Source organism: Sapajus apella, unplaced genomic scaffold, assembly GCF_009761245.1.
Source record: "Sapajus apella isolate SASKATOON/1434 unplaced genomic scaffold, GSC_monkey_1.0 scaffold28, whole genome shotgun sequence".
Lineage (NCBI taxonomy): Eukaryota > Metazoa > Chordata > Mammalia > Primates > Cebidae > Sapajus > Sapajus apella.
The window spans coordinates 21,343,422-21,364,784 of record NW_022436968.1 but is presented as its reverse complement, the minus strand read 5'-3'; the positions used below and the strand labels follow the sequence as shown (position 1 = coordinate 21,364,784).

The following is a 21,363-nucleotide window of genomic DNA, read 5'->3' as shown; positions in this document are numbered from 1 at the left end:
TCCACCACCTGGAGAATCCATGCAAATCAGCCAGCTATACCCAGGGCAATACGAACCATTTTCGCGCCACTCGCTCAGGACCGCGCAGCTGCATAAGGAGAGTGGTCCTTGCAGTCCCTAAAGTGCGGCTTTCTAAAAACGGATTTTAGGAGTGGCCAAGGCCATCCTTTGAGTCAGAACATATAGTGGGGTCTTGTTTTTTCCAGGGAGCCATCGAGTCTTGCCCCGGGTCTGGCCGTCACCACAGCTTGCAGGACCTGCGTCCCAACGCGGGAAACACTGCGTGAGCCCCGCCCCTCCGGGCCCGGGTCGGCGCGCCCCGCCTGCCGGTCGCGCGGCTGCTGCTACTCCTGCTGTGGGACCGCTGAGCGCGCTGCTGCTTCGCTCTCGCAGCTCCAAGTACGGGCCTGGGCACCCGCCGCCAGCATGGACGCTCGCCGCGTGCCGGTGAGGGCTGGGCGGGCGAACCTGAGGGGCGGGCGCGGTGGGTGCTGGACGCAGTCGGCTGCGGGCCGACCCTCTCCAACTCAGCAGCCTAGCGCTGCCTATCAACTGGTGGCCTGACTGGGCGTTGCCCGCTTGGGCAAGCCCCAGATTTCGTGCACCTGGGATAACTGAGGGCCATGGGGACGTTCCTGCGCGGCGTGCGCACCCTAAGTGCGGACGGCGTGGAGACTTGAGTCGTGTGCAGGATGGCTGGCAGCTTTGGAAAGCACTAGGCACGTGCGCCCGCCAAAGGCCGGACAGCAGCCAGGAGGGCTGGCCAGTCCCGATTGTGTCCATCGGGGAGAGCGGCCTGCCTGCCCTCTGGGAGTTTGTCCCGCAGCCGCCCAGCCCTTTCCCCCGCACACAGCTGGGAGCCAGTGCGTGGCTCGCCGCGTCTACACCCGCGCTAAGTGGGTGGCTCTTGGGCGAACTCCCCTGCCTGGCCAGAGCCTCGTGCGCTTCTGACCGCGGAAAGCCAGCGCGTTTGAGTTTTAAGGTCTTGGTAACCGGTCTTCTAGAACTTGGGTTGCGCACGCTGGGGGAAGCGACCGTAGGCCGGGCGGTGGTTAAGTGCAGTTAAAGGGCTGGGAGGGCCAAACCGTTCGCCGACCATTTGCCTGTTTCCCACTTCCTCCACCCCCACCCCCCAACCTTACTGTTAGCTGCAGGAGGTTGCTCTGAATGGAACGTTACTTTTTGCTCTTACGGAAGGCAGAACGTAGTAGGGTCGGGCTCCTGGAGAGGGTACAGGAGTGGGGGTTGGGTGAAACGGAAGAGAATAACACGGTTAAAATAAATTTCAGAGGTTAGGGACCCACGTGTGGGGAGGACTGGTGGCGGGGGTGGGTGTGATGGGGCGTGGTTTCAGAGCTGGATCACCGCCCCAGTGGAGCTGGGCATCGGCTTTTAGGATGTGTAGCTGGTCTTGGAACCGACCTGCCTGGGTTCAAATTTGAGCCACCATGGGACTTGAATAATCCATTTCACCTTCCCGAGCCTGTTTTCTCATTGGCTATGTGAGAATAACGATAGAACCTTTGCTGCAAAGTATTAAACCTGATGTGAAAGCGTTAATATAGTACCTGGCACGAAAAACGCCTACTATAAATGGTATTAGTTATTGCTTACCTGCCAAAGAAGATAGTCTTGACTATTTGCCTTGCTTCTTTTTTTTGGCTTTTCCTCCAAAGATACATTTGCCTGGTAAATAACTCGGCTTGTTCCGACCTGTTGAAACCCAGCATATATTTCTCAGACAGCTTCCAATAGATTGCCGTCTTTGAGGCTGTCTGAGGCCTCTGCTTGCAAGTAGATTGATGGGTAAATAGTGGCAATTCCTGCAGTAATGCAAGGAACACTGCTGTTTAAGAAGATTGCAGACTTGAGTTCCCTTTCCTGCCCCTGTGATCTTGAAGTCTATTACAACTTCCTGGGGCGTTGAATTTCTTCATCGGAAATGGGATCGGAGATCCTTTTCAGCCCCCAACATTCATTGTGTCCCAGGCTGGAGTGCAGTGGCACAGTCACGGCTCACTGCATCCTACTGGGCTCAAGCAGATCTTTCCACCCCAGCCTGCCAAGTAGCTGGGACTACATGTGTGCACCGCCACACCCGGCTGATTTTTGTGTTTTTAGTACAGGCAGGGTTTCACCATGTTCCCCAAGCTGGTGTCGAATTCGTGGGCTCAAATGATCCTCCCGCCTTGGCTTCCCAAAGCACTGGGATTACAGGTGTGAGCCACCCCCCAACCCCCACCTAGCCTTTATATTTAGTTAGCTCTATTACACCTTGCCCTGCCTTGTTAAAAGGGCAAAAGGCAAAAACTTCCTAAGATGATTGAATGGAGTTTACTTAGGGGTTTAGGAATGTTGGGGGTGCGATCATCATGAAAATAACTTTATTTGCAAGAGACTGAAATGCCTAATGTTAGGCAGAGAAGGAAGGCAAGAATGTTCTGGTTACCTGACATCTCACATCTTAGCATATTTTGTAGAATCTATAGCAGAGCTTGCCCTTTCAAAGTTTTCAGTATAAGAAATCACTTCTGCTATTCCATGGTCCCATTTAAGAGGATAAAAACACAGGACCTAATGCAACACTTAAGAAACCTCGTTACATATTAAGAAATGACAAACCTCTATCCTTTTCACACAGGATAGATGCCAATTGCATTTTCTCAGAGCAGTGCCAAACTGTTTAGTATTTATGAATGAAGAAAGTGTTTCTGTATAAGTAATTTACACCTTATAAAAGAATTTTAAAGAGCTTAAGTCTTGAATAGCAAAGGGACAGCAGAAAGAGCTGAATGACAGCCTGGAGTAATCGAGTGCTAAAATGGAATCAGGTATCCCACCTGCATTTGGAGTGCTGTTTGACCTTTAACTTGGCTCCTTGTACCATTTGTTGAAGGGTTTGATGTATTTGCTTTGTAAGGACTTGTGTGGAAATCACTATAGCCCTCTTGATTGGAATGGGGCGGGCTTGGAAGCCTGCCATCTTGAAGTAGAGGACCTGCCCAGTTTCTGTAGTTTGTGAAATTAGCATCACAGTACATAGCCTAAAGCTTACATAAAAATACCTCATTAGCTTGATTTTGGCTGAGGGAGAAATCATTCTGCCATTTTGTACTTTTGAAATGTCCTTTTAGAAGTACAGTTTAATTAAAAAAAAGAACAGGTTGGATTTTAGGAGTTTAGTATTAAAAACTCCTGTGGAGCTCAGTATAATGCTAAGAGCTAAAGATTGGGTGCTCATAAAGATGGGTTGAGAGGTAGCTCTACAGATGTTTTAATAAATTGATAAATGTCTTCAAAATTTTCCTGCAAAGGGATCCCTTCTTAGAATTTGACTTGGTTTTGAAGATTTTTGGGTCCAAGTAGAGTGGCTTATTCCTGTAATCCAGGCACTTTGGGAGGCTGAGGTGGGAGGATCATTTGAGCCCAGGAGTTTGGGACTTTAACGAACTGGCAACGTAGCAAAACCTGATCTCTACAAAAAATAAAATAAGTTAGCTCGGCATGGTGGCACATGTAGTCCTGGATACTCAGGAGGCTGAGGCAGGAGGCTTGCTTGAGCTCAGGAGTTCCAGATTGCAGTAAGCCATTATCTCACCACTGCACTTTAGCCTGGATGACAGAGCGAGATCCTGCTTCTTACCCCCCCAAAAAAAAAAAAAAAAAACAGAAAGAAAGAAAGAATTTTTTGTAGCAGTTGACAATCTTCCTTTTCTATGTAGGGTACGATAAATGAACATATCTACTCTGTGCTGTTTGAACCTATGAAGCTAAAAAATGATGTCTTTAGTTAAATAAAGTAAGCATCACACTTAATAGGATTGATATTTCCATTTGCAGCAGAAAGATCTCAGAGTAAAGAACTTAAAGAAATTCAGATATGTGAAGTTGATTTCCATGGAAACCTCATCATCCTCTGATGACAGTTGTGACAGCTTTGCTTCTGATAATTTTGCAAACACGGTAAGTGCTGCCTGAGAATAAACAGAATTGAGTCTGCAGTGCTCAAAATGCCCCAGATGCTTTGTGCATGATTAAAACTGCTTGCTTTTGCCTACATTTCTATACAGCCGTTATGAAAATACAGTATGCACTATAATTTCATTTCACTTTTTGCTGTGGTTCTAGGTAGTAATTGTTGGCAGTAGATTAGCTACTTATTCTATCCTTTTGAAATGTCGCCTAACCTAACATGCATGATGATTTGCCATAACAACTCAGAAATCATTTGTAAACCTCTGAACCATTTTTCTTTGTAACAAAAGCTGTTCTCTTGTAGTGCACTTGTAAATGTGATTTGCTCTCTGCACGGTTTATGGAAAATTGGTTCTTGAAAAAGAAAAAAAATGCACAACTACATTTATATATTTATTTTACAGAAACCTAAATTCAGGTCAGATATCAGTGAAGAACTGGCAAATGTTTTTTATGAGGACTCTGATAATGAATCTTTCTGCGGCTTTTCAGAAAGTGAGGTGCAAGATGTATTAGACCATTGTGGATTTTTACAGAAACCAAGGCCAGATGTCACTAACGAACTGGCCAATATTTTTCATGCCGACTCTGACGATGAATCATTTTGCGGTTTCTCAGAGAGTGAGATACAAGATGGAATGGTGAGTTTGAGAATTTCACCAGTTTCAAGGAGTAAGATACATTTAGAGGCATGACATATTTTTTTAAAAATTTTCTTATGATTTTGACTTTAGTCATGCCAGCAGACTTTGCTGACCTTTTCAAAATTTTGAGTATTTTCTTCATGTCTTAAAGCAGTGTTTACTAATGTAGTCGGACTTGTAAATCATGAATATTTTGTAGGCTCTGAAAATTTGGAAACTGGTAAGATAAAACTGGCCAATCTCCAGATTTTCATGACCGCAAAAATCCAGCCTTATCGGGAAGCACACTAGTCCTAAATATTATCTACATTTGCATTTAAGTTCATGTGCCCAGCCAAGTTCCTGTCATAGAGCAGGCCTTTGATAAATGTTGGTCCCATAGTATATCTGTGGCTGCATCTTGAAAACCTGTGATAATGTAGGTACAGGAGCTCCAGTGCAGATAATGACATTGAGGGCCCTTCCTGCTTCTACTTTTGCTCCTTGGTTGGCTTTTCCTATGCACGCTACCTTCCTTTAACCGCTGCTGCCACTGTTATGCTGTGCCTCAGTCGCACTCTTTCTGAGCGTATTGTTTAATTCTGCAAACATTCTCTTGCTCCCAACACTTTCTTGACAAAGGAAGCAATGCATTCACTGATAATCAAGTGCATGCTCTTCAACTCACTGGTCTGACATGGATCCACTGCCTGAGGACCAACAGCTTGAGTAACATTGATACAAGTGGCAGTGCCTGGCCAAGGAGTTTTTTATCACTCATGATACTGGTCCAAATCATTGCTTATTGGAGTTTGTTGCAGGGGGTCCTGCCAGTCTGCAGATTGGGATGTAACACAAACATTGTCAATAGCCTAAATAATTTCTGGGCAGTGTTTCAGTTCTTTGAAGATATTGTCATGATTAATAAAATGCCAATTCATTAGAAACTCCTGAAGGGTTTTTGTTGTTTTGTAGTCTCTCAATCCATGGACACTAAAAGTACTAAAAAATGTTTGTGGGCATTTAAGACTTTTGGAGACAGGGTCTTGCTCTGCCAGGCTGGAGTGCACTGGTGCGATCACGGCTCACTGCAGCTTCCACCTCTTGGGTTTAAGCTATTCTGCCTTAGCCTCCCCAGTAGCTAGGACTACAGGCGTGTGCCACCATGCCTAGCTACTTTAAAAAAATTTTTGCAGAGATGTGGACTCACTTTGTTGCTCAGGCTGGTCTCAAACTCCTGGGCCCAAGCAGTCCTTCCGTCTCGGCCTCCAAAAGTGCTGGGTTTACAGCCGTGAGCCACCTTGCTGGCTTTGAGAAATATTTTAATGTCAAAACTGGGTCTTTATGGGTGACATTCTGGGACTTCATGGGTTATAGTTTTTTCTTCTCTCTTTTTTTTCTTATTTAACCTGCAACCATTACCACAGTCAATTTTGGAATATTTTTATCGCTTCAGAAAATGACTACCCATTAACAGTCATTCCCTATTCTTTCCCAGCACGCCCAGCTCCTGGCAACCATCAGTCTGCTTTCTATTGTAATAGATTAGCCTGTTGTAGATATTTCATAAAAATGGAATCATATGATATGTGGTCTTTTGTGACTGGCTTCTTTCACTTAGCATTAATGATCTCAAGGTTTATGTTGTGGCATGTGTTTGTTCTTAATTTTTATTGCAGAATATTCTTTTGTGTGAATCAACTACATTTGATTTATCCATTCATCAGTTGATGGATAAGTGGATTGTTTGCACTTTTGGGGCTAATTATGAATAATGCTACTATGAACATTCATGTACAAGTTTTTGTGTAGATGTATACTCTTAGGTATATATATAGGAGTGGAATTGTGGGTCATGTAGTAATTGTTTAACCTTTTGAGAAATAGACAAGACTGTTTTCCAAAGCGGCTACACCAGTTTACATTCCTATCAACAACAGTATTTAAGGGTTACAGTTTCTCCAAATTTTTGCTAATACTGTTTTTTTTTTTTTTTTTTTTGAGACAGTCTCTCTCTCTCTGTCACCCAAGCTGGTGTGCAGTGGCACGATCTCGGCTCACTGGAACCTCCGCCTCCTGGGTGCAAGCGAGTCTTGGGCCTCAGCCTCCCGAGTAGCTTAGACTGCAGGCACATGCCACCACACTTGGCTAATTTTTTATATTTTTAGTAGAGATGGGGTTTTGCCATGTTGGCCAGGCTGGGCTTGAACTCCTGACCTCAAGTGATCTGCCCATCTCGGCCTCCCAAAGTATTGGGATTGCAGGTGTGAGCCACCATACCCAGCCTCCTTTTGCTTTTTAGCTCTACTATGAAGTGGTATTTCATTGTGATTTTTTTTGTTTGTTTGTCTTTGAGACGGAGTCTTGCTCTGTAGCCCAGGCTGGAGTGCAGTGGCGTGATCTCAGCTCACTGCAACCCCTGCCTCCTGGGTACAAGCAGTTCTTCTGCCTCAGCCTCCCAAGTAACTGGGATTACAGGCATGCGCCACCATGCACAGCTAATTTTTGTATTTTTAGTAGAGACGGGGTTTCATCAATTTGGCCAGGCTGGTCTCAAACTTCTGACCTTAGGTGATCTGTCTGCCTTAGCCTCCCAAAGTGCTAGGATTACAGGCATGAGCCACCACGCCCGGTCCCTCATTATGATTTTGATTTATAGTACCCTGTGGCTAATTTTGATAAATTTTTAATGATGAAAACCAATATTACTTTTGGAATCTGCAAATTTTTTTATGTTGAGCTTCTAAAAGTAAATTAGAGAAGTACCTAGAGAAGTCAAATTTATAGACAGAAAATAGGATGATGGTTGCCAGGGACTGAGGGGATGGGGAATTACCGTTTAATGGGTTTGAGTGGAGTTTTAGTTGGAGAAAACATTCTGGAGATGGATGGTGGTGATGGTTGTACAACAATGTGCGTATGTCTAATGCCATTGAACTTAGAAATGGTTAAAATGGTAAATCTTATATATATTTTATTTTTTTTAAGTAGAGAATTGAGATGTGTTAATATAGTTTAATATTGCCATAAACATTGAAGCCATATTTATAGGGGAAAACATTTTTTCCCCTTTTCTTTCAAGACAGGATCTGACTCTGTCACCCAGATGGAGTCCAGTGGCACAAACATAGCTCACTGAGCCTCTGCCACCTGGACTCAAGCCATCCTCCCACCTCAGCCTCCCAAGTAGCTGGGACCACAGGCATGTGCCACCATGCTTGACTAATTTTTTTTTTCCTTTGGGCAGAGACGGGGTTTTACCATGTTGCCCAGACTGGTCGCAAAACTCCTGGGCTCAAGTAATTCACCTGCCTTAGCCACCCAAAGTGTGGGGATCATATATGTGAGCCATTGTGCCCAGCCAGGAGACTACATCTGCTCTTGTAAGAATTCTTTTAAAATACATAAAGATCTGTTTTTAAAGAAATAAAAAGCCGTTTGGTAGGAATTTTAACATTTAAAAAACATTTAAAAGAACCACAGGCCTAGGGACCGTGAAAACAGCTTACAACAATGTGGTCCAGATAGGCTACATGGAGTTAAACTGCCCTGAGTTGATTGTTGTACTCTTTGTGGTTCTTGATTTTGTTACCCAGAGGTGTCAATGTTCAGTTAAAGTTCATTTTATTTCATACAAGTGTCTTGTTCAAAAGGAACTTTGTAGTCATACTGATGGAGCTTGTGTGCTGATCAAGTCCTAATGACTCAATTGTTGTGATTAGAGGCTGCAGTCAGTTCGGGAAGGCTGTAGGACCCGCAGCCAGTGCAGGCACTCTGGACCTCTCAGGGTGGCGATGAAGTTTCCAGCTCGAAGTACCAGAGGAGCAACCAACAAAAAAGCAGAGCTCCCACAGTCCTCCGAGAATTCTGTGACTGATTCCAACTCCGATTCAGAAGATGAAAGTGGGATGAATTTTTTGGAGAAAAGGGCTTTAAATATAAAGCAAAACAAAGCAATGGTAGGTATCTGACTTTGTGTTAGAACTAATTTTTCCCCTCTAAGGGACTCATTACTTAAATCTGTTCTGTCACACAAAAAAAGTTATTTTTTTTCTGTTACACAAATAAAAGGTTATTTTCGTTTGAAGAAGGGAATAATATAATAGTAAAACAAAACCTTATAATTTGTAATTGCGATGTAATAAATTGTGCTGTGTTGTTTAATATAAAACGTAACCTCCAGCTCTGCTTAAAATTAATTAGCTCCTTGTAAAACCTACCTTATCTATTCTCCCCGCATTCTCAGCAAACTTCCCAGGCATCTCAAGACTCCTGTTTTTCTTGCTGACCAGCTGCAAGGTCACAGGGCATGATAACACCCAAAGAATGTATGATGTGTTTCTCAAAATGCTGTTTTTCAAATGTAAGGTACATCACAAGACATGTTACAAATTAATTAAGTGTTCTTTGTTCTGGCTTCTGTAAACCTGTTAGGGGCTACTTCATCCTGAATGTATAGGAAGTAACCCATTTTCTTTCTCCTGGGCTTAGCCTGTGAGGTCTTTAATGTGTGCCTCAAAATGTGTTTCTTTCCCTGAACTATGTTTTTTCAATATGTTAAAGGCCTAATTAAGTGTACAGGGGAAATCAGAAACTTTGAGTGTGTCAACTTACTATCAAATATAAAACCGTGAAATGTACTTGAGTGTTTTCCACAAGTTAGTTGGTCATTTTCAGCAGGTACTCTAAGCCAATGATATCAGTTTAATTTCCTCCCTTTTTAGCTTGCAAAACTCATGTCTGAATTAGAAAGCTTCCCTGGCTCGTTCCCTGGAAGACATTCCCTCCCAGGCTCCAACTCAGTAAGTACCAGTCCTTGTTTATATACAGTAGTGTTTTGGGCACACCTCAGGTAGATTTGTGTTGTATTTAAAAATCTAATTTTTGGCCGGGCGCGGTGGCTCAAGCCTGTAATCCCAGCACTTTGGGAGGCCGAGGCGAGTGGATCACGAGGTCAAGAGATCGAGACCATCCTGGTCAACATGGTGAAACCCCGTCTCTACTAAAAATACTAAACATTAGCTGGGCATGGTGGCGCGTGCCTGTAATCCCAGCTACTCAGGAGGCTGAGGCAGGAGAATTGCCTGAACCCGGGAGGCGGAGGTTGCGGTGAGCCAAGATCGCGCCATTGCACTCCAGCCTGGGTAACAAGAGTGAAACTCCGTCTCAAAAAAAAAAAAAAAAAAAAAATCAAAATTTTTTATTTTAATTTTTTAATTTTTGTGGTCTTCTAGACAAACGAAGGGGACCTATAGGAAACCCCTTGACAGATTTCTGGATGATCCTCCTTGAATCCTGGGCAGTTTGGTCTCCCCTTGCTTTGCTCCTATGGCACTAAATCCCTTTTGATTGGTTATTTCTTTCCTTCTCAGCTAGACTAAGCCCCTCAAGGGCAGGTAATAAAGATTGAAGACTTTTTCTTGTTCTCCAGCATGAGCACATTCCTTCTACATGGTAAATGTACAAAGATGTTTTTAAAATTGGAGAATGAAATTAAAACCACAGTTTCTTATCAAGTCATAGCTTGGTGTCATATATGACTGCATTCTGAGGAATTAAGCTGGTACAACCCGAGGATTTGGTGTGTCTGCTGTGATAGGAAAGACTTATTTTTCCTGCCTTCCCCCTGAGGATAGGAAAGAAGGGAAGAGGGAAACCATACAGATAGCCCTCTGTTATGCAATGTAGAAACAAGTATGTTCTACAGGGCCAAGAAGCATCAGTGAAAAGTTTGTTTTTTAAGAACAGAAGATCATTTCTTACATCTTCATTACGTAAAAGAATAAATGGCTCGTCTCAAGTTTAAAGAAACTGGGCTTGGTATTACAAAAGCAAAACTAAGATGACCATATAGGTTTTAGGCTCATTTTGCCATGCATTATGCAAAGGACAAAGAAAATGAAAAAACAGACTCTCTTGACTTAAAACATCCTTAAGGAGAAGGTATGGATTCCCCAACGTACTGCTTCTTTTTACTGTGGAATAAATGGATTCCATTATGCTTGCTTCTTTGCTTAGCAATCGAGGAGACCTCGAAGGCGTACATTCCCAGGTGTTGCGTCCAGGAGAAACCCTGAACGGAGAGCTCGTCCTCTTACCAGGTCAAGGTCCCGGATCCTCGGGTCTGTTGACACCCTACCCATGGAGGAGGAGGAGGAGGAAGAGGATAAGTTCATGTTGGTGAGAAAGAGGAAGACCATGGACAGCTACATGAATGTGAGTTCTCTGCATTGGTACTTGCTTTTCTGATTCTCATCTTCTGTAGGCCTGGCATCATACACAGCACAGGTACACACATATCCTCAACACCAGGCGATCCATAATTCAGTGTTTTTCTTTAACCATTCAGAATTGTAAACATCATATAAGCTTACTTGGTAATTTTATTAGCAGGCAAGAGTTGGGTTTTCTTCATCTCTTCTTAGTTGTAGGCATCATTTCCAAAATGTCCAGTTATTGCTACAGTAAGCATATGGCTTATTCCCCTACCATAAGCTCTAGGAGAGATTTCCAAGTTGAATTTTTGTGAAGAAATTACAAGTCATGTATCTGAGATTGAGAGCTGGGGAGAGCCAGTTTTGAATCTCTGTGTTTCATGTTTGAATCTCTGCTTTTCAATTTTGAATCTGTTTGAATCAGTTTTTCAGTTTTGAAGCTCTGTGTTTCATATTCCTTGTGATGCAGGAAGATGACATGCCCAGAAGTCGTCGCTCCAGGTCATCCCTGACCCTTCCGCATATAATTCGCCCAGTGGAAGAAATTACAGAGGAAGATTTGGAGAACATCTGCAGCAACTCTCGAGAGAAGATATATAACCGTTCACTGGTGAGAGCCTCTAAATGACACCTGAGAATATAAACATCTGTGAGAGGAAGAGAGCTTCTGTCCCTAAGTGTTGCCCAGGTTCTAAAGGGTTTGGCATGTGAAATGTGTGCCTCTATGTTTTTTTCACGTAAGGAAGGAAAAGTTTTACAATATCTCTAGGATTTAGCCCTCTTTCACAGTGGAATTATCTGCTTAGTAAATCTGTAGTCGTGGCAATGCTTCTCTCCTGATTTAGAAATCAACTCATTCAACATCTATTTATTGCATGTCTATTATATGTATATACATAGACAGGTGCTGGGGTGTGGTGGTGCACCGAAGATAAAAATGGATTTGGGTAGGTTATATTTTAATAAGACCACTTCTCGAAGAAAAGTCGTTTTACCACGCCAGGCTAGTTTCTGTATTTTTAGTGGAGATGGGGTTTCCCCATATTGCCCAGGCTGGTCTCGAACTCCTGGGCTCAAGCGATCCACCCTCCTCAGCCTCCTGAAATGCTGGGATTACAGGTGTGAGCCACCGCACCTGGCTGCGTTATTTTTTATACCCTGGCATGTACATGTGTATGCAGAGATTCAAAGACAAAATGTCAGACTGTAGTACGAAGAGGGACATTTTGTAAATATGCCATTTTCTCTGTTAAAAAACAGTGGGCTTTTTGTTTTTTTTCTTAATTGCTTATTTGTAGGGCTCTACTTGTCATCAATGCCGTCAGAAGACTATTGATACCAAAACAAACTGCAGAAACCCAGACTGCTGCGGCGTTCGAGGGCAGTTCTGTGGCCCCTGCCTTCGAAACCGTTATGGTGAAGAGGTCAGGGATGCTCTGCTGGATCCGGTAGGTTGGTCCTGTGGGCTTGAAGATCAGCCACAAACTGTGATGAGGCCAGAAAAAGGCATCGGTGAAGGGGTGGAGCCCTTTTTGTTACGGGGTGCTCTTAATTCACAACAGAAATTAATTCAGAGTGATAGTGCTGCATAGGCATGAGCTGCTTCCACTCAGGTCTGAATTGGCCCTGGGAAGCTGCTGCTCCATTTATCCCTGGTAGCTGCTTGTAACACTCCTAGAAGGAAGCATTAGGCATAACTAATGCATATTAATCATATTATAAAGCTTTAGCCATAAAAAGGGGGTTAAGTATGATGTAGATAAGTCGGTGGGGAAGTTAAGGTTTAAGTTAATTGTGCCGTTTGACAATCCCCCTTCAGAACTGGCACTGCCCGCCTTGTCGAGGAATCTGCAACTGCAGTTTCTGCCGGCAGCGAGATGGACGGTGTGCAACTGGGGTCCTTGTGTATTTAGCCAAATATCATGGCTTTGGGAATGTGCATGCCTACTTGAAAAGGTAATGGGCATTTTTTTCTGTTTTCCACATCTGAATCTTAGATTCATTTATGTCATAATGAAAAGATGACAGATGTCAGAATGAGTGGTTATCTCTGGCAGGGTGGAGACTGACTGGAAAGGGGTGGGGACAGGAGGGGCTAGGAACATTTTCTGTCTTCACTTGGGTGGTGGTAACCTGGCGGGGGTAGGTGTGCATGTAAAACAGATTATATACTTGAAGATGCGTACACTTGACCATAGTTAAGTTATAACTCAATAAAAATGCTATTAAAAATGAATTAGGCTTTCAAAACAGAATTATTTGGTTGAAAACTATGTCCTAACGTGTTTCCTTTTCTCTTTCACAGTCTGAAACAGGAATTTGAAATGCAAGCATAATATCTGGAAAATTCACGGCCTGCCTTCTGCTTCTCAAATCTTTCTTGTTAAAGTTTCCAATTTTTTTCACTGAAACCTGAGTCAAGGATCTTGATGATCAGCCTGTTTTATAAGAAACTCCAATCAAGGTAATCTCAGTAGACGTGTTTCTGGAGCATCACGGGAGGTATATTACTAGTTATACTTTGCCTTCCTGCCATTTCTTCTCTGCTCCCAACCCCCACCTCATAGCATCCCCCTCTATTCCAGTGGTCCTCTCTAGCCACTTAGTTTTGTAATTTCTTTTAAAGTATAGTTTTATGAAAGCATATTTTATTTACTTGGTCTTGAAATAGCCCTCATAAAAGCTAAGCACTTAGAAACACAGTGAGAGTGTTAACTAACTAGAGAATTTCAGAGAACAGCCTTCTAACTTGTTTACATAAAAACAAGTATGATTTAGCATTCATACTAGTTGAAATTTTTAATAGAATCAAGGCACAAAAGTCTTAAAACCATGTGGAGAAATTAGGTGATTACTGCAGATTGGAGTATATTACTTCAGATGCCTCTCAAACCCATGTATTAGGCTTATGTTACAAGTTGTTGTCACAATCGAGACTTAATTTCGCTAATTTCTTGTGCCCGAAGGGTAAGTGGTGTGTCTAGCGTACACAATCATGATTCAAAGGTTGGTGGGCAAGTAATACTTAAAATTGTGATAGAAAAGCTATCTGGAAATTACGAGTAGGCCGATTTGAATTTTCGATGTAAAACTTTAGTATGATTGTAGTTTGCCAAGTTTATTTCAGTTTACATGTAAGGTACTGCAAATAAATTCTTGAACAATTTTGCTTGGAAATGATATTAAAAACTAGTCTGTGGTTCTTTACAGTTTCTTGAAAATTTATAAACCTAGGCACAGGGTTCAAGTTTAGATTTTAAGCACTTTTGTAAGAATGAGAGGTGCCTTTTTGGAGATGTAACTTTCAGCAGTTTGTTAACCTGACATCTGTGCCAGTCTAGTTTCTGGGCAGGTTTCCTGTGTCGGTATTCCCCCGCCTCTTTGCATTAATCAAGTTATTTGGTAGAGGAGGAATCTAAGTGTTTGTGTGTCCGATTTACTTGCATGTGTAAACCATTGCTGACCCATTCAGTGTTTGATACATGATTGGACCTTGAATCGATAAGTGTAAATACAACTGTTGATCTGTAATGCTTTTATACAAAAGTGTTTATTTTGATAATAAACTGTTTGTCCTAACTTGTCTGCTTTTTAAAAAATAATCTTACTGTACTTAATTTTAATTTTTTTCTCATATTTAAATAAAAGGCTATTTCCAACTTTTCTAAAAAAAATAAAAAAAGACTCCTTTTTGACTGAAGTTCCTGAAAGTCTAAGGTCAGCTTGTTTGAAAGGACCTCACTGGGTGACAGGACTAATGCCTGTGGTTAGTAAAATGGGCTGAGACAACCACAGTGCCTGATAGAAAACAATACATGCCCATGAAGTTTTGTAGTGTTTTATTTTCCTTTATTATGTGCTTTGCAATACCTGGCTTACTTTTATCACCCATTCAAATATATATTAAATGCATGTTGTGCCTTGAGGCTTGTTTCAGGACTGTGAGAATCAAAAAACAAAAAGGCATGGTGTAAAAGCTCTCATAGCCCAATTCTTTACTTATTGTAGAGACAGGTCTTGCTATGTTGCTCAGAATGATTTCAAACTCCTCAGCTCAAGTGATCCGACTGCCTTGGCCTCCCAAAGTGCTAAAATTACAGGCAAGAGCCACCACCACACTGGCTGTCCAATTCTTCTTTTTTTTTTTTTGAGACCGAGTCTTGCTGTTGTTGCCCTGACTAGAGTGCAGTGGCGCCATCTCGGCTTACTGCAACCTCCGCCTCTAGGGTTCAAATGATTCTCCTGCCTCAGCCTCCCTAGTAGCAGGGATTACAGGCACATGCTACCACACCCAGCTAATTTTTATATTTTTGGTAGACACGAGGTTTCACCATGTTGGGCAGGCTGGTCTTGAACTCCTGACCTCAGATGATCCGCTCACCTCACCCTTCCACAGTGCTGGGATTACAGGAATGAGCCCCACCACGCCCTGCCTGTCCCAATTCTTTGGACCAGGGGTTGGCAAACTACAGCCTGGGGGCTACATGCTGCTGCAGCCTTTATTGATACGACTATGAACTAAGTTGTTTCTTTTTTTTTCCATTTGTAAAGAGTTGTTAAATAAGCAGAGACAGTATGGTTTACAAAACCTAAGATATTTACAACCTGGCACTTTACAGAAAAAGTTTGCTATGTCTGCTCTAGACTTATCTGAGGAGCCACGTTTACCCCATTTGGGGAGAAGTCCAGGCTAAATGAAGTTGTACAACTGCTATTCCATGTTGTTCCAAAAGAAATCAGTAACTTTGTTTTTCATGAACCCAAACTGTAATCCAACCCTGTTAGACATGTAATTTGGAAGCTTTAATGTTTAGGAGTTCATATAAATTGACGCTTATTTGGAAAATTTTAAGTGTTACCATGTTTTAATAGGAAGTAGAACTAATGTGGTTTTCATTGAAAATGAACTGTAACAGTTGATTTGGATGCCTTATCCTTAAAGAATTTACAATCTAACGGAGGAACTAAGATGAAAACTCCAAAAATAATGTTCTTAGCAGGAATGATGGGAGGAAAACTCATTGGCATTTCCCATCACCAGGAATTTTATTTTTTATTTTATTTTTTGAGATGGAGTCGTTGTTGCCCAGGCTGGAGTGCAGTGACACCATCTGGGCCCACCATCTCCGCCTCCTGGGTACAAGCGATTCTCCTGCCTCAGCCTCCTGAGTAGCTGGTACTACAGGTGTGTGCCACCACACCTGGCTAACTTTTTTGTGTTTTTAGTAGAGATGGGGTTTTACCATGTTTGCCAGGCTGGTCTCGAACTCCTGACCTTGTGATCCACCCGCCTCAGCCTCTCTAGGTGCTGGGATTACAGGCCTGAGCTACCGTACCTGGCTACCAGGCATTTTAAAACATGGGTGAACCCCTGGGTTTTGTGATGATCCCATCTTATAATAATAAGGAGCCTAAGGTCAGTTACCTAGCCTCAGCCTTGACTGTGGGAGCCCACGGGGCCTACTGCAGAGCTCCACAGGCCATTCTGAGTGGTTTTCACAACTAGCTGTGAAAAGTGGTGTTAGGGTGGCTTTGCCCCAGGAACTGCTTTAAAGTTTGTTTCTTCATCCTGAGGTAGAGTTTTCCAAGGTAGAGATGGTATCTACGTTTTGATCCCTACTTAGGAGTTAAATGAAATACAAACTAAAAAGGCTTTCACAGTGAAGAAGGGCAAAGACTTGTAGCTGGAGGGTTCTGCTAGAGGGTTTATTTTTGTTTCATTTTGCTTTTAGAATAAAGTGAGAGGGGACCTCCCGATTGCCCCAGGTAGGAAATGGGGTGACTGGGAGAATGGAATTAGAGGTCTCAGTGCTTTAGGAGGAGACAGAAGTATGGGACAGTATTAGGTACTCAGTCCTGAGGGAAATAGGAGGTTTTATTAATGCTTACCTCACATCGATTAGGTGTCTGAAAGGATGCGGAAGTAAATCCAGGTAAGTTGAGAAAAATGCCCAGTATCATACAGCTGCAAAGAGGCAAAGCTAGGCCAAACACCAGGGAGAGGACTTTATTATTTTTTTCCGCCTCTTTAAGCTGAGTTTGCCTTAGGAGTCAAGGAGAAGAGAGGGTTGTTGCTCAGGTTCTGTCGGGGAGAACAAGGCCATCTTGGGGGCTAGGTCCAGCCTTGCTGATGTGGCTTACTGTAGAAACCCTGCTGAACTGGGAGGCTGGCAGGCTTGGAAGGGGTCTGAGGGCTTGTGTGGATCAGGGGTTTGTACTGGAGGTAAAGATGAAGAGCAGGTTCAGAAGGAATGAGACAGTGGGACACTAGGAAACCAGGACCTTGGATGATCCCGCATGGATGTTAGACACCCCCGAGCTTTTAACTGAAGGGCATGGGAATCCTGTAGGTGGAGAGGACTCCTTAGCTACAAGGTTGTGGAAGGAGGACGAAAAGTGGAGGCAAGAAAACTTCCAAGGAGCTATTGCTGTGAGAGAGACAATGGAAAAAGGACTAGAGCTTGGGGTGGCAGTAAAGAGCCAGGAATCTGACTGGCTGTGTAAGGGATGGCCCCTGATTGCAGAGGAACTGGCACATTCCAGAGAAAGTCCTTTATCCGTTATAACATCCAGGCGATGACAGCATTTGAGGGAAGGAGCAGGGAACAAGAGATACCACTCAAAGCTGAAAGCCATAACCTTTTTGTTTTTCCAATCTCTTTGTATTTTGTTTTGTATAGTAGCCCGTACACTATATGTCCAACTATTAGTGTTAAAATTTGGCCCAGTGTGGTCTTTGGTAGCTGCTTTTGTTTTCTGGTAAGATGAAATGTTACAGGCTCACTCTTATACATTCTGTGCCCTAAGCCTGGAGTCAGCCATTTCTCCAAAGTGCTTTGTTTGCAAAACACATTTCTTTCATATCTATTAATTTTTAGTATATTTTTGTATCTATACATATATACATATGCATATATATGCTTCTACATGTTGGTATTTATAGGTAAACAACAACAATGTTGCTATGTATACATATATATAACTTCAGAATTATAATATCAGTATTATTAGGCTGGGTACGGTTGGCTCATACCTGTAATCCCAGCACTTTGGGAGGCCAAGGTGGGAGGATTGTTTGAGCCCAGGAGTTCAAAACCATCCTGGGCAACATAGTGAGACCCTGTCTCTACAAAAAATAAACTAGGTCCTGATTTTTAAAATCTAAACATATATATAATTTTTCACCCCTATTGCCTTTCAGATAAATGGTAGCATACTGCTTACTATATACTTCTTCCTTCCCTGTCTTTTTTACTTCACTATATGTATGTGAGATAAACATAATTTTATTATACAAATAATTCTGGTTGGGAGCAGTGGCTCACGCCTGTAATCCCAGCACTTTGAGAGGCCAAGTGGGTGGATCATGTAAGGTGTCAGGAGTTTGAGATCAGCCTGGCCAACATAAGTGAAACCCCATCTCTACTGGAAATATAAAAATTAGCCAGGCCTGGTGGTAGACCTGTAATCCCAGCTATTTGGGAGGCTGAGGCACAAGGATTACTTGAACCTGGGAAGTAGAGGTTGCAGTGAGTCAAGATTGTACCACTGCACTCCAGCTTCAGCAAGGGAACAAGACTGTCTCAAAAGAAAAATAAAGAATCCTGAAGTTATATTCAGTACTTGCAAGTATGAACATGGAATTAAGCTTTAGAGTTTCAGAGGAGAAAAATATTGTAGAGAATTGTTTTCTATTCTACTAAAACACTCAAGGACAGACAGACTGTTCTGTGGGCTTATGCTAGGAAAGTTAAATTTCAGCCCAGCGCAGTGGCTCACACCTGTAATCCCAGCACTTTGGAAGGCTGAGGTGAGCGGATCACTTGAGGTCAGGAGTTCAAGACCAGGCTGGCCAATATAGTGAAATGCAACCCATTATCTACTAAAAATACAAAAATCAGTTGGGTGTGGTGGTGTGTGCCTGTAAACCCAGCTACTCCGGAGGTTGAGGCAGGAAAAGCAGAATAATTGAACCTGGAAGGCAGAAGTTGCAATGAGCAGAGATCATGCCACTGCACTCCAGTCTGGGTGACAGTGAGACTCAGTCTAAAAAAAAAGTCAAATTTCCTCTCTTCACACACTTAGTAGGCAAGCCATTATCAACAGGAACCAGTATCTCAGTTTTATTTAGTTTTATTTGGTTAGCCATACTTTAATAGACTAATCCTTAAGTTTGTCTTCTAAATTGAATAGCTATAAATGTTCTTCACTTTTTTATTTTGAGATGGAGTCTCACTGTTGCCCAGGCTGGAATGCAGTGGTGCGATCTTGTTCACTGCAACCTCCACCTCCCAGGTTCAAGCGATTCTCCTTCAGCCTCCCGAGTAGCTGGGACTACAGGCGTGTGCCACCACGCCCAACTAATTTTTTGTATTTTTGGTAGAGACAGGGTTTCACCCTGTTAGCCAGGATAGTCTCAATTTCCTGACCTCGTGATGTGCCCACCTCAGCCTTCCAAAGTGCTGGGATTACAGGTGTGAGCCACCGCGCCTGGCCTTTCACTTCTTAATGACCATCTGGTGTAGTTTTGTTTTTAAAATAATAATCACCTTTGACACTTGCCTGAATTTCCAAGATGTGACCGTTTTGAGTATCCTAGTACTTAAGGAGGAAAAATATGTAAATAAATTCCTTTATGCAAATGCTTTCTGCAACTCTCATTGCAGCCAAATTCTTGTAAATCATGATAAACAGATGCTACTGAACTAAATGAGTAAGTAAAATTATGGAGATAGATTCTATTTATCTTATTTTTTCAGTGTTGGGGAGGGAGAAAAGGATATTAACTAAATTTTATCTGTCTGCATGATGATTAGGGCAGACACTAAGAACTCTATTAATTGATTTCAGCAAGGCAGGATTTGGGACTCAACTGCCCCTGGTAAGGGAAAAGTTCTGTTGCAGCTTTGCTTGACCAGAGAACTGCATTTGGAAACAGTTCAATATCAAGCTTGCTAGGTCTCTGTCCATTGTTAAGCTTTTTGTTGCTTTTTCCCCCCTAACTTTTAAAAAAATTGTAGTAAAATTCACATAACATAACATTTACCACTTTAACCATTTCAAAGTATACAACTAGGTGGCTTACAGTACATTCGCGGTGTTGTGCAATCATCATAGTGCATAGCATCACTATGTCATGCTAAAACATTTTCATCACTCCCCAAAGAAACCTCATACTCATTAAAAAGTCACTCTCCTTTTTTTCCCATTCTCCAACCCATGAGCACCTATTGCTTTCTTTCTCTGTGGATTTGCCTATATTCGGGACATTTGGAAACATACAATATGTTGCTTTTTTTTGGCTTCTTAGGGGTTTTTTTGAGATGGAGTCTTGCTCTTTTGCCAGGCTGGAGTGCAGTGGTGTAATTTCGGTTCACTGCAACCTCTACCTCCCGGGCCCAAGCGACTCTCTTGCCTCAGCCTTTCAAGCAGCTGGGACACAGGCACGTGCCACCTAGCCTCGCCGTTTCCTGTATTTTTAGAGACAGGGTTTCACCATGTTGACCAGGATAGTCTTGATCTCTTGATCTCATGATCCGCTCCCCAAGTGCTGAGACTACAAGCATGAGCCACTGCACCTAGCCTGGCTTTTTTTTGGTTTTTCTAAATAGATACGGTCTTACTGTTTCACCCAGGCTGGAGTGCAGCGGTGTGTGATCATAGCTCACTGCAGCCTGGAACTCCTGGGTTCAAGCAATCCTGTCACCTCAGCCTCCGAAGCAGCTGGAAATTATAGGCATGAGCCACCATCCCCAGCTGGCTTCTTTCACTTAGCCTAATGTTTTCAATATTTATTCATGTTAGGCTGGTTTTGGTGGCTCACAGCTGTAATCCCAGCACTTTGGGAGGCTGAGGCAGGTGGATCACTTGAGGTCAGGAGTTTGAGATCATCCTGGTCAACATAATGAAACCATGTCTCTACTAAAAACATAAAAATTAGCTGGACATGGTGGTGGGTGCCTGTAATCTCAGCTACTTGGGAGGCTGAGGCACGAGAATCACTGGAACCTGGGAGGCGGACGTTGCAGTGAGCTGGCACTGCGCCGTTGCACTCCAGCGTGGGTGACAAGAGCGAGACTCTGTCAAAAAAAAAAAGATTCATCCGTGTTGTATGTATCATTATTTCATTCCTCTTTATGCCCAAATATTCCATTGTATGGATGTACCACAATTTATCCATATGTCAGTTGGTGGACATTTTTGTTGTTTTCAGCATTTGGCTAGTATGAATAGTGCTACTATGAACATTTCATTTACACATCTTAGTTCGAACACCTAATTTCATTTCTCTTTGGTATATACCTAGGAGTGGAATCACTGGATCATATGGTAATTGTATATGTAGCTTTCTGAGGAGCTACCAAACTTTTTCTTAGTGGCTGCATCATTTTATATTTCCACTAGTAATGTGTGAGGGCTCCAATTTCTCCATGTCCTTGCCAACACTTGTTATTTTCTGATTTGTATGTTTGTTCTGTAGGCATCCTAGTAGGCATGAAATGGTAACTCATTGTGATTTTGGCTTACATTCCTTAATGACAGATAATGTA

At 42.7% G+C, this 21,363-nt stretch overlaps 1 protein-coding gene across 2 annotated transcripts; it reads left to right on the top strand.

The window, feature by feature from the left end:
• The first annotated feature begins 291 nt into the window (after positions 1 to 291).
• CDCA7 (cell division cycle associated 7) lies at positions 292 to 14,392 on the top strand. Of its 2 annotated transcripts, XM_032292927.1 has the most exons (10): positions 298 to 447; positions 3,841 to 3,963; positions 4,380 to 4,616; positions 8,321 to 8,557; positions 9,323 to 9,400; positions 10,617 to 10,814; positions 11,283 to 11,423; positions 12,112 to 12,261; positions 12,633 to 12,769; positions 13,119 to 14,392. In XM_032292927.1, the coding sequence occupies exons 1-10, from the start codon at positions 427 to 429 to the stop codon at positions 13,147 to 13,149; spliced, it is 1,353 nt and encodes a 450-aa protein (XP_032148818.1). In that variant the 5' UTR covers positions 298 to 426; the 3' UTR covers positions 13,150 to 14,392. The 2 variants fall into 2 exon arrangements, with proteins under 2 accessions (XP_032148819.1, XP_032148818.1); XM_032292928.1 differs by lacking the exon at positions 4,380 to 4,616 and having other exon boundaries at positions 292 to 447.
• The last annotated feature ends 6,971 nt before the right edge of the window (positions 14,393 to 21,363 follow it).

Coding starts and splice junctions, on each gene's coding strand:
- CDCA7 (XM_032292927.1), top strand. CDS start 427: ATGGACGCTCGCCGCGTGCCG. Junction 9,401..10,616: donor CCCTCCCAGGCTCCAACTCA/GTAAGTACCAGT, acceptor TTCTTTGCTTAG/CAATCGAGGAGACCTCGAAG. Junction 12,262..12,632: donor GGGATGCTCTGCTGGATCCG/GTAGGTTGGTCC, acceptor ATCCCCCTTCAG/AACTGGCACTGCCCGCCTTG.